Below are 14,031 nucleotides of genomic sequence, written 5' to 3'. Positions count from 1 at the left end.
ACACCTGCTGCTTCTTTCACTTTTTTGTGTAAATTGAAATCATCATGAATACGCTCTGTCTCTTCTATTTATTTGCATCTCTTTACAAACCACTTATCTTTTGCTAGTCAAATTTTTCTTCTAATTGTTTTCTGCAATTCATTGAATTTTTCTTTGTTTTTATTTTTGTAAGAGTGTAAGGAATATTTCAATTTAGACCAGCTGTCATTGCCTAACCCAGCCAGACTATTATTATTATTATTATTGTTATTATTGTTATTATTATTATTATTATTATTATTATTATTATTATTATTATTAGGGTATTCGTGAATATGAATCTAATTGCAATCTTCACTACATTTCTGCTTCACTGTGCTTTTCAAGATTTTTTAAAAGTACATCTTGAGTTTCAACAAAGAATCTTGATGTGCTTTAAACACAAACAAATTTAATATAAACATCCCCAAAACAACAAATGTCACTGAATCATGGCTGTTCACAAAATATAAACCCAATATATTGGGATACACCTTAAAATTAATTAATCTCCAACCGATTTCTCCTAAAAAATACAGACAATTCTCTGATTGATGGACTTTCTACTTAATTTTAACAATTATGTCTAGAAATCAAATAGCAATGATGGTGAACACAAAATGGCTTGGTAGGTAAAAAAGGAGGAAAAAGATGTAATCAAAATCCTCAGAAGAGAAGAATCAAGATGGAGACCACTAGAGTCTCTGTGGCTATATTGATTCCTGTGAATGTTACCAATGCAAGGTCAATTTTTTTTAAAAAAAAATATATATAATACATTAGTCTTTAAAAAGCCACAAGATATTTCGCTGTTTTTAAGGTCACAGACTGACGTGGCTATGCCAGTGGAATCTGCAATACCATAAACTACTTTCCACCACTATCTTCATTTTTAAATACATCTTGAGGTCATATATGAACAGCCACTTTGTGAATGAGTAACCTCTCTCCCACCCCACCCAGCAATCACTTATTTTTCATAACTTTAAATAGGCAGCTAGCCTAGAAAGGCTGGAGACCCTTGTTCTTTCCATGGTTCTGTACAAGAGGAAATTCAAAAAGAACAATTTTGGGAACACACCTCTCTAATTCATGAGATGTAACCAGTGGTGGGTTGCTCCCGGTTCGCACCAGTTCGCAAGAACCGGTAGTAAAAATTTGTAGTAATTCGGAGAACCGGTAATAACATTGGCTGGCCCCCAAACCAGGGCCGGATTTAGATGAAAAGAGGCCCTAGGCTATTCCATAGTGAAAGTGTAATTTTAATTTTGCTAACAATTTGAATGTAGGCCCCTCTTGATCTTGAGGCCCTAGGCTGAAGCCTAGTTAGCCTATAGGAAAATCCGGCCCTGCCCCAAACCAGTCCCTGGCCCGGTTGCCACTTGCTTACCCCGCCCACCTCATCAGAGGCTTTTTTTTTTTTTACTTTTAAAAGCATTTTTTCTACAACCTCTTCGGCCGAAAAAAATGCTTTTAAAAGTAAAAAAAAAAGCTTCTGATGATTGTGTGGCTCAGCTGGAATCATCAGAGGCTTTTAAAAGCATTTTTTCCTTTAAAAGCCTCTGGCGATCCCAGCTGAGTTGCCTGATCGTCAGAGGCTTTTAAAAGCATTTTTTTCTGCAACCTCTTAAGGTTGTAGAAAAAATGCTTTTAAAAGTTAAAAAAAAAAAGTTGGCCATGCCCACCCAGTCACATTACCCCTCACCAAGCCATGCCCACAAAATAAGCCACGCCCACAGAACCGCTAGTAAAAAATTTTAGAACCCACTCCTGGATGTAACAGAACTGGACTAGGGACCTCAGAAAAGAAGAGGAGGGACTTGAGGAAGAAACTAAAGCACAGGGGGGGAGTCATGGAAGAAGCTGAAGGAAAAGGAGCAAACACAGAACCCAAGATATAAAAGGAAACAGGGACCAAACTAAGCCAACCCTCCTTATTCTCAGATACTTACTGGTACAGGGGGCGTCTGAAACGTCTGAAGAAGCACGGTAATAGTGAGTCTGGCAGGCACATTCACGGGAGCCTGGGATGGAAGCATAACTGTGGGTAGGGCAAGGACTGCAAGGGGCATCTCCAGCCGATGCTTTGAAGGTGCCTCTGGGACAAGCTAAAAATATAAAGGAGACAGAAACAGAGAACAATCTGTTTAATTTCAGCAGATCAGCAACTCTATTTTTTGTGGATTGATTCTATATCCAGCTGCAACAGATGACAAAACTATAGATTTTACTGAACATAGAAATATCGACAGAGGCTTTCTAATCTATTCTTTCCCAGCCTGGTACCTTATTTCCAAAATTCCCAATTGGCATGCTGGCTGTGAACTCCGAAAAATCCAGGGAGGCATGGTCAGTCATGGCTGTGACTAATGCTGGCCTGTGACTAATGTCCTGCCTATTTTCCTATCAGTTCTAATTCAGTGTGATGAAAAATAATTAATTTAGATATATATGAATTTCTTGTGTATGCTGACCAAATAATCAGGGCACTTGCAGAAATAGTTGCTGGCTTCAAATAAGGACCAGGTGAAGAAGACCCCACCCCTTTTAAACATATGATGCATTCATTGCCTGCACATCCCATCACACTTTGGAGCCAGTGATTATTGCTGTGGACACACTGAGAATAAAATAATAATACCAAAAGCACAACTGGGAGCGAAATGTTGAAGATCACACTCATAAACACGATACTATTTTGTGTACATGAAAAATCTAAACAAAATCCCTTTAGTGTTTGACCTAATATTAATAAGACTTTTTGAGAAATAAAATCAACCCCCCCCCAAGAAATAACAAAACTTCTCCAATACCATAATTTACAACCACTCCCCTTTATATATTTGATTGATCATTTGGTTTATCATACAGTCAGCCAGATGTTCAGACAGGATTTGGCATTTTTGTCACCTATTGAATTCTTCCTAAGGACCTGGGGATAGGCAGATGTGGAAGTCTGATGGTTTTATAGATATCATTGCAGGATGTAAGCTGTTCTGAGTAAAGCTGCCTTTTGCAATGGACTGATGGTGAATTTGTCACCAATATTATTAATACAAGGGGATGTGATGGCTCAGCAGTTAAAGATGTTGAGCTTGTCAGCTGGAAAGCTAACATCCTGGGTTCACAATGGGGTGAGTCCAGTTACTTGCTTCAGCTCCTACCCACCTAGCAGTTCGAAAGCATGCAAATGTAAATAAATAGATACCAATTTGGTGGCAAGGTAACTGCATTCTGTGCACCTCAGCATATAGTCATACTGGTCACATGACACAGAAGAGTCTTTAGACAATGCTGGGCTCCCTCGGCTAAGAAACAGAGGTGAGTCGGACACAACTGGATAGGAGAAGGAAACCTTTACCTTTATTATTATTAATAATAGGTTTCCCCTATCCCCTTTAATATTTATAATAATTTAGAATGATATTAATCAGTATTATCACTGCCTGCTTGGCCAGACGTGTATTATATTGTATATTATAATATATTTTATATTAATACATATGTCATTTCCTTAACATGGCTGATTTAAATCTGATTTGAAACCAAACATTTCTTATTTTGCCTGTTACAAAGGAATGTAGGATGCTGAACTAGAATAAACAATTCTGAAAAAATAACAGTAGTCTTTACTAATTAGAAGGCAACTTCACCTGCATTTTTACAATCAAATCCTATAATAACCTAACCATAGTATCCCAAATACATCTTGTTTACTTCGAGATCCAAACTTTCTGGAAATAAACTTCGTGAAAGTTTTTTATTTAAGTGTTAAGGCTCTCCTTTAATTCAGTGCTCCAAAACATAGGTAGAGAATCCACCTTTAGAGTTCAGACTAGAGATTCTTCTTGAAAATCACCGCTTTTTCTTCTTCTTATTTTTTAATTAAAACCATTTGAATTAAATTCAACATTATTGGATGAAAGAAGACAACCAAATGGTGTCTGAAAACTACACACATTTTTTAAAAAGCCAATAAGCTCATTGGTCATCTTAGGGATGTCCAGCGGGTGGGGATAGGGAGGGGGCCAATGAAGAAAACCATGTTACATGCACTTCCCAAAGGGGTGGCGCTTGTATTACAATAGAGCGGTAATGGAGATGTCTCTAAGCAAGCTATTCAGATTACATTAAGTATGCAACCAGCAAACCTTGGTCTATAGCTATACAGTGTTTCTGTGTAGACTTTATGTAAGATTGCCTAAAAACTCAGCCAAAGGCACTCTGTGCTCCCTAAAGGAAAATCCAAGTTATAAATATACTTAAAAATGTTACTCAGGAGAGTCAACAATATGAACCAGTGTTGAGAAGGGTATGAGTTATGACATATATATTTTTTTTAAGTAGGAACTAAATCCAAAAACATGATGGTTCAAAATGCCTCATATTCAAGGAAACTTTATATGATTCCTCCCTCCACCCCATTCTAGGAATGTCAGTTTAACAATATTACTTTTAACAAAGGATCAACTTTTCATTCTATTTTTATTAGCTGCTGCATATACTTTAACAGGAAGAAGGGCCAAAAGACTGGAAAAACAAGAGCTAGAAAATTTCTACCCATTCTAATCTCTAAATCACTACACATTCATTGTATGTACACTGAGCAATGATGCACCAGAGACAAATCTTTTGTGTCCGATCTTTCTATTCTATTCTATTCTATTCTATTCTATTCTATTCTATTCTATTCTATTCTATTCTATTCTATTCTATTCTACTCTACTCTACTCTACTCTACTCTACTCTACTCTACTCTACAATGAAATAGCCTATTATATAAGCAAATATAGAGCACCAGCATAGCTACCTCCTATGAAGTCTGAGAATGAAATGGTAGTCCTGGGGCAATCAAGTTTCACATTGATATATTCTCTCTCTCTCTCTCTCTCTCTCTCTCTCTCTCTCTCACACACACACACACACACACACACACACACACTCACAAATATTCAGTTGGTCCACCCTCCAGAGTTTCTTTATATTTAGTTATTACAAGAGTCACCAAAATATATAAAAACAGACACTTTAAAGTTGCTTTTTTCCAATAAAGTAGGGAAAAAACTGAAACTCATTTTTGGAATGAAAAGTGCAGAATGGGAGTTGAATAGATAAGCTATTTCTATGACTTTCAGTAGGAACTGACTTAATCAACACTTGACAGACTAACATTGGAACTCAGGAATTTATCAGCTTCTGCAGTTTCTGAGTTTTCCAAATGGAGTTTGGAAAAGTGCATAGAAATAATTTGCGGTGGAAATTGACTATTTGTCCATCTTCTGCAAATGAACCAAATCCAATGCATATTTTTGATATGCCAAATGAAAACATCTAACATGAAAATCTATCTTAAATGGGTCATTATTGGCACAAAGAAACTTGTTAACAAAATAACAGAGTGGGAAGGGACTTTGGTGGTCTTCTAATCCAACCTCCTGCTCAAACAGGAAACCTTATACCATTTCCAGAGCTGTGGCGGTGCAGTGATTAGAATGCAGTATTGCAGGCTAATTCAGCTAATTCAGCTCACTGCCAGGAGTTTGATGCTCACCAGCTCAAGCCTTCCATCCTTCCAAGGTCAGTAAAATGAGAACCCAGATTGTTGGGGCAATGTGCTGGCATAGTAAACTGCTTAGAGAGTGCTGTGAAGCATTATGAAACCGTATATAAGTAAATGCTATTGCTATTTCAGACAAATGGCTATTTCAATCTCTTCTTTAAAACCTCCAGTGTTGGAGCTGCCACAATTTCTGGAGGCAAGTCATTCCACTGATTAATTGTTCTAAGTGCCAGGAAATTTCTCCGTAGTTCTAGGTTGGTTCTGTCCTTGATTAGTTTCCATCAATTGCTTCTTGAGGACGCGGTGGCTAAGATTCTGAGCTTGTCAATCAGAAGGTCGGCAGTTCAGCGGTTCGAATCCCTAGTGCCGCGTAATGGGGTGAGCTCCCATTACTTGTCCCACCTTTTGCCAACCTAGCAGTTTGAAAGCACGTAAAAATGCAAGTAGAAAAATAGGGACCACCTTTGATAGGAAGGTAACAGCGTTCCGTGTGCCTTTGGCATTTAGTCATGCCGGCCACATGACCACGGAGATGTCTTTGGACAGCGCTGGCTCTTCGGCTTTGAAACGGAGATGAGCACTGCTCCCTAGAGCCGGAAACAACTAGCACGCATGTGTGGGGGAACCGTTACCTTTTAATTGCTTCTTGTCCTGCCTTCAGGTGCTAATTTAACAAATTAATCCACTAAAACGTTGCATAATCAACGTGCTGAGAATATACTACTGTTACTATATTTTCGATAAGAGTAGCTTGAAACCTGAATTTTTGGATCTAAAGTTTATAGAAGCTAACTTAGGATGTCCTGATAAAAGCATTATGCTACTACTGCTGTTGCTGTTTAGTTATCTGTAATAACTCTCTGCCCTTTTGAGGTTAGGAATGCCACATATCTGCCTCCAGATTTCTATATAATGGCATTGTGCATTCACAAAAGCCATAAAAATGCAGCTCTAATGAAAAGGAACCTCACAGATTGTTCCAGCCAGTTCTCTCCACATCCACTGATTCCAGTTTTATTCTAAATACATGCGTTTTAATGCCTCGGGGATGAAAACAAACAAGAACCTGGAATTTGATCTTCTGCTGGAGTCATGAATTTCAAAAGAAGTTGCCATGTTAGTCTTTACTGTGCAACAAACTTACATTTTATTATAGGATAAGTCACAATAACACTTCAGCTGTTTTAGATTCAAGAAGCAAGTGAATTTACTGGTTTAAAACAATCTGTCATTTTGCAACCCAAAGACTTCATTTGGACTTTTTAATTTACCATGGTTTTCTTCCATTTTATTTTCTCAGTTTGGTCTATAATTCACCTGCAGCAGTTAGCAGAACTCTAAGCAAGTTATAAAATTAAAAAACAAAAAACAAAAACAGGGGAGGGAGATGGGCTTTAGCAGACTGAAAGCTATGGGGGCAATCCAGCAAACCTATTAAAGAGTGTTAAATTGCTATGCTATGCTGAAATTCTGGATGCAGTCAATGCTGGAGCCCACTTGGGCTTTTTCATATGCAAAGCCTCTCTAGAGGTCACATGCTAATGAACACGGCAAAGTATCTGCTGTGACTGTAATATAATCAAATGCCACACACTAGCACATACTGTAGTGTTTTAATTGCAAGAGAACCAGAATGAGTTTGAAAGATCACATCTCATATAGAATGGTGTATATGTCATGAATATTTTGCTTCAGTTTTGAATGTGAGAAGTCCAATAAGATATTACATATTATTTATATTTGCTTGTTTTTTTAGTAATTAAGTCGACTTGTGCCACTCTGGAACAGTAAGGGTTTAAAAAGAAAAAAAGGTTATGCCAGCTGTATATAAGCACACTCAGAACCTGACTCTTCTCTTAAAATGGCTAACCAGTGATCCAGTTATAAAACAAATGCAATGCAGAACAATCTTGCCTCAGGTCAAAGGTGAACGATGGGTAGAAATGTTGCCAGACTGGTTCTATAGCTTTGAAGATACTCCCACCAGTAAATGTTTATAGTATCTCCATTCCGAAGTTTATATAATTCAGATATGAACAGAAATTTTAGACAGCAACATTAGTGAAATTTATCAAACTCAGGAGGGGTATGGGGGTGGGGGGGTGGGGTGGAAATAGCATACTGATGGGAAACTAGTGTCAGAAAATTTCTGAGGGAATGTGCCAGATGTCATATGAGTGAGCCAAATATTACAGCATCAAGAAGAAACTTGTATAGGTTGGCCTCTGGTTATGTCAAACTTTGCCAGAGGAACAGAATAGTTAATTAAGCTTACTACAAAGCGATCTCTGGCAATTCCAGTCTATCCCGCTCCTTCACAGTTTGCAAGAGAGATTTACCCAGGCTTAAGTACTTTTCTATTGCTAGTTACAGAATGCCCATCAGGGCAGATTTATTCTAAAGATGGCCTGGAATTTATTTAGAAAACCAACATCCTCAGTTAAATAAAAACAAAACCCCTAGAGCAAAAGAGTTACCATCTGCTCAGTCACCTACTGTAGAAAAAGTGAAATTAGGAGTTGTTTGCTAATTACCTACATTGGCTCCTTCTAATGCAAGTTTTCTCTATGTAGCGACCCCTGGCTTTTTTCAGACAAAATGGATCCATTCATTCATATAAAGAAAATTCAGTTAGATAAAATCAAATATCTTTAATATGATTTACTCCACCAATAAAAGCAGGGACCAGGCAAATATGGAATAATTCACACTTGTCTATATCTCCAACCAAGAATAACTAAAAAGTAATCAAAGCCATAATTATAAGCAGCAACAATGTACAAATCTTTATTAAGCTCTGATTTATAGGTGAAATTGGCCAAGTAATTGTCAGGAGCAAGGAGCCAGAATATCATGAGATGATCAGTTACTCCTTTATTGCTGCTCACCTATTTATAAGAATCTCACCAGACTGACTACATTCTCTTGGGAACAACCAGATAAGGCCTTCAGCAATTTGGGAGAAATTCCGGTCTGCATCGCTTCCTGCCCTGCAAGGACTAAACCAGGGTGAAATGCTCCCGGTTCGGACCGGATCACCCGATCCGGTAGTGATGGTGGCGGGTGGTTCAGAGAACCGGTAGCAAAAATCCCTGCCCCCCCCATGGCCAGCTGAGCCGTGCGATCATCAGAGGCTTTTTTTTATTTTTAAAAGCATTTTTTCTACAACCTCTTCGGCCGAAAAAATGCTTTTAAAAGTAAAAAAAAAAGCCTCTGATGATCTCGCGGCTCAGGCGGGATCATCAGAGGCTTTTAAAAGCACTTGTTCTACAACCTCTTCAGCCGAAGAGGTTGTAGAAAAAATGCTTTTAAAAGACTCTGACAATCCCAGCTGAGTTGCCTGATGGTCAGAGGCTTTTAAAAGCATTTTTTTCTGCAACCTCTTAAGGTTGTAGAAAAAATGGTTTTAAAAGTTAAAAAAAAAAAAAGTTGGCCATGCCCAGTCAGTCACATAACCCCCCACCAAGCCACGCCCACAGAACCGGTAGTAACAAATTTTACATTTCACCACTGGACTAAACCTGCCAACTTCTTCACTCCTTCCCTCATTCTACTTGGAGATACCATCACAGTAGTGTACACCTTCTGTACCAGTAGTGGGTTTCAAATCCCATCACTACCGGTTCGCTTGTGGACGTGCGTGTGCTCGTGCACGTGTAGAAATGTCCAGGTGGGTGGGCGGAGCCTCCCGCTGCCGTTGCTACCGGTTTGTCAGGGCAAACCGGTAGCAATCCCCCATTGTTCTGTACAGCAACAAGACAATACCTAATATCCATTAAGGCAGAGGTGGGGGAATGATGGCATTTTCATGACTTATTGACCAACTCCCTGAATTCCTGAGCCAGCTCAGGAATTCTGGGAATTGAAATCCAAAGTCATAAAAGGGCCATCATTCCGCACCCCTGCATAGTAAGAAACATGTTTTGTGCTATATAAGCCTAGTTGCTCTAAGTGCCTCAATGAAAGCTGAATGTAAGAGTTGTTTAGGAAGTTTAGGCTTTAGCTTAACAAAATATCTTCTTTTATCCACCTAAAAGGACCCTTCAAAGTTCACAATGCATTAGATATCTTGGGCTTAATACCCAAGAAAAGATAGATAGATAGATAGATGAGAGAGAGAGAGAGAGAGAGAGAGAGAGAGAGAGAGAGAGAGAGAGATGACAATAAATGTTTCCATGCTGCCCCCAATCTCAAATAAAAATTCACCAAATTATTTGTCAGCAATATTTTCTACTGCTTTCCAAAGAATATCATTGTTAGGCACTTGTGATTTAAAGAAACTGATTCTCGCAAAGCATCCTGTGAGTACCTACCTAGATGCACCGACAATCTATCCTAGGTGCCTAGGCAACTACTAATTTAAAAATTTGGACCCACCCAAAAAGGTCTGTGCTAGAATAAGAGGAGTCACAATAGTTAGCAGATTCATACGGTTCTGAGAGCCATTAGACGAGGTTCTCATGAAACCTGGAGTTCATGGAATGCCTTTGATTTTGTAATTGTATAAATTATGTTTTCAACTGGAAATCAGAAATGTTTTTAAGATAACATGATGCCTCCTTCCTCCTTCCCCACTGAAATGAGCATTTGGAGGAAGAGAGCCACATCTGGTCCCAACCATTTTGTCTTCCTTGCTCCTGGTCTTTTAAAGCTGCTTTCCTTCCACCAAGCTTCAATACAGCAAATACAGAATCAGGTTAGAAAAAGATAATTTCAAGCATTCATACTTGGGAGGAACGTTTATATATAAAAATGCCCCCCCTCCCAACTTATAAAAAGGCAAGCAAAAATGTGTCTAATATACAAGGTGTGAATTGACTCCCAAATCTGCATGCTTTTGAATTGTTTTAAAACTTATTTGAGTAGAAGTATAAATCACTGGGGAAAGGAGAACATTATGTAAAGCCGAGTGAAAAATACTTCTATAATACAGCTGGGAATCACACATCACTATTATTGAACTGTTTGAGTGCACACATCCTTTGAATGCCATTTATATAGTAATATTCTCCTAGGAAAAAGTTTCCCTTTTGACATGCATTGAAGTCTAGTTTGCAATGAAATATAGGTACACTTTTTTCCCTTTTCCATCTGCTTTTAGTTTGGTTTATATTCTCATTTGTTCCAGATTTTGGACACATTCCATAAGTTAGCCAATTCAAGATACCTTAGATCAAAAAAATTTGCCCTATGATGCATTATTTCACCAGTTAAAGGTCATGACAAGAGTTTTAGTAATATATAAATAGATGAGCCCAGAGTAGGGCTGGATGAAGAACTGTTTCAGGTTTTCTTTTTGTTTTTACACCTTCCATGTAAGTATACTGGGTTAAAAAGGAATAGAAGTTCCATCCAGTGTGGGTTGCTATCGGTTTGCACTGGTAGTGGCGGTGGCAGTTGGCATTGGCCACCCGCCTGGACGCTTCTGTGCATGCGCAGAAGTGCCACACACACACACACACACACACACACACACACACACACACGTGCGAACCAGTAGTGACGGGATTTGGAACCCGCCCCGGCTCCATCCTCTCTCACGCCTGTTTCTTATATCCAATCCTTTCTGCCTTCCTTCCTTCCCTTCCTCCCTCCCTCCCATCCATCCCTATCATCTATCCATCCATCCATCCATCCATCCATCCATCCATCCATCCATCCATCCATCTATCCATCCATCCATCCACCTACCTACGTACTTACCTACCTACCTACCTACCTACCTATCTCTATCATCTATCTATCTATAATCTACCTATCCAAAGTCAAAAATTGCCTATAAGTGGCCTTTGAGTCACTTCTACTTTAAATCATCTGTAAATGATTCTACACCAATCAACAAACATGAAAAGATACCCTTTCAGATGAACGTCAATGCAACTGAAAGCCCATGAATGGCCAGAACAGTAGAAGCACCTTGTAGATGAAAACCCAAAAACAAGGAATGAGGAAGCCTTGGTATATCCTTCTTGATGCTGAGAAAACCGTTCACACCGTACTGCTGTATAGAGGGAAAGGCAGAGAAAGCATTATATGGAATAGAAAATGGCTGGGAGGGAGCAGCTGCTTTTGCCTCTAGACTCTCACTAGCAGAAGGAGAATTACACAGGAGATAAAAGAGAGGCTCTGTTGTCCACATACCAGTCTGTTCCAAGAGAGTGATCATCCTTATGGACAAAAATCTACCTACCCCTCCCTGCATCCCCCCAAACCAATCTCAGAACTTAATATGCATGCTAGGGCTTGTACCAGCTGTAACTCTGAGGGCTTACAAGTGGGCAGAGCAAAGCTCCCAGGCAGTTCATAGCTGAGAATCTCTCCCACGCCAGACCCCCCAAAATGACAGTCACAAAGAACTGTTATGTGGAATTTAACTTCTACCCTTAGGGGTTTTTCCCCCTGCAGTCTTGCAGACAAATACATGAACAGATAATCTTTCATTCTGGGGTACTCTGTGGCATTCCCTGTCTGCTTGCTTCAGCCTTTCATACAAGTGTGTGTGTGTGTGTGTGTGTGTGTGTGTGTGTGTGTGTGTATACACACACATATATGTTTTCTGAGGTTTTCGCGGGTGTTTGTATGTAGGTCTTTGGTTATTCGGGTTTTCTCCCGCGTAAAATTAGAGGTGTCTTGGCAACGTTTTGACGAAGTCTCATTCGTCATCTTCAGGCTGGTGTCTTCGGCTTCGTGTTTCTAGGAGCAATGTGTGTGATCGCAGCTGTTTCTTCCTTTTAACTGCCAGTGGGGGTGTGAACTGATTGGGTGGGAGCTTGGCTGTGTTCTGATTGGGTGGAGGTGTGTTCTGATTGGTTGGGGGTTTGGCTGTGCTCTGATTGGATGGGGGGTTGGCTGTGCTCTGATTGGATGGGTGTGTGTTATGTTTAGGTGGGGGCTTGGCTGTGCTCGGGTTAGTCTGAGTAGCAGGGGGATTTGAGCTGGTGAGCTGTGTTGCTGTTGTTTGGCTTCGTGTTCGTGACCATGCTACCTCTTCATGGTGGGTGTCAGTCTTGCTGATCTTGCTGATTCTGTCTGTGGTACTAATATATTAACGTACTAACGTACTAACATCCAATGGATTCCAAAGAAATAAGATTACCAACCTAATCCAAAAAGAAACCCCCACTAAAATCCAAGACAGAGAACAAGAAAACGGCAAAGCCCTCCTCCCATACATAAAAAGGCACCACAGACAGAATCAGCAAGATCCTCCACAAACACAACATCAAGACAGCATTCTGCACAAACCGAAAAATATCCACCATCCTAAGAAACCCCAAAGACAAAATTGAGTTAGAAAATCAAGGAGTATATGAAATCCCATGCACCGCCTGCCCCACCACATACATCGGACAAACCAACAGAAGAATAAGTGCACGCATTGAAGAACACAAGAACTCAATCAGAAAAGAGGAACCAACTTCTTCCCTGGTCCAACACCTCAAAGCCACAGGACATGATATTGACTTTAAAAAGACCAGAACTATTGCCAAAACTGAACACTTTAACAACAGAATAATCAGAGAAGCCGTCGAGATAGAAAAACGTCCACACAGCATGAATAAACGAGATGATACCTCCGCCTACCAGGCATTTGGAAACCCGCCCTTATTGACAAACGAGTCCCTAACACAAAGAATGACACCAGACCCACACTCACGAGAGCCACACAGGAGGTAACCACCACACATCCACGCAGAAAGCAGACTCAAACCCACACTGATAATGAGGCACGACCACGGACCAGAAGCCAGACCACAGCTTCATGTATGGATTGGAGGGGTTCATTAGCCACTTTAAACCCCTCCAATCCATACATGAAGCAGACTGACACCCACCATGAAGAGGTGGCACGGCCACGAACACGAAGCCAAACAACAGCAACACAGCTCACCAGCTCAAATCCCCCTGCTACTCAGACTAACCTGAGCACAACCAAGCCCCCACCTAAACAGAACACACACCCATCCAATCAGAGCACAGCCAAACCCCCAACCAATCAGAACACACGTCCACCCAATCAGAACACAGCCAAACTCCCACCCAATCAGTTCACACCCCCACTGGCAGTTAAAAGGAAGAAACAGCTGCGATCACACACATTGCTCCTAGACGCACGAAGCTAAGAACACCAGCCCGACGAATGAGACTTCGTCGAAACGTTGCCAAGACACCTCTAATTTTACGTGGGAGAAAACCCGAATAACCGAAGACCTACATACACACACACACACACACACACACACACACATATATATACATACATACACACAGACACACACACACATGTGTGTGTGTGTGTGATTTCTTGTTTATCTACCCTTTTGGCTTCTGATGTGCCTCAAACAGCAGATTGACAGGATTCTCTTGCTTTGAATCTCCAAAGTGAATCAGAAAGAAATTCATCTTCTCAGAAAGGACAGCCTAAGAGCTGCCACCAAGTAATCCTGATATGT

At 40.1% G+C, this 14,031-nt stretch overlaps 1 protein-coding gene across 3 annotated transcripts in view; it reads right to left on the bottom strand.

Annotated features, from left to right (window-relative positions):
• The window catches only part of LOC117661772 (ephrin type-B receptor 5), a 168,745-nt gene that overhangs the window by 53,093 nt on the left and 101,621 nt on the right, over positions 1–14,031 (bottom strand). For all 3 annotated transcript variants that reach the window (XM_034410897.3, XM_087886459.1, XM_034410898.3), the window contains one exon: positions 1,971–2,126. In XM_034410897.3, the coding sequence (XP_034266788.2) occupies positions 1,971–2,126 (156 nt within the window). The remainder of the gene's footprint in view (positions 1–1,970; positions 2,127–14,031) is intronic.

This window comes from Pantherophis guttatus, chromosome 2 (genome assembly GCF_059756535.1).
Source record: "Pantherophis guttatus breed Tessera chromosome 2, ASM5975653v1, whole genome shotgun sequence".
In the NCBI taxonomy this organism is placed as follows: Eukaryota; Metazoa; Chordata; class Lepidosauria; order Squamata; family Colubridae; genus Pantherophis; species Pantherophis guttatus.
This window is presented reverse-complemented; position numbering and strand designations above follow the sequence as displayed.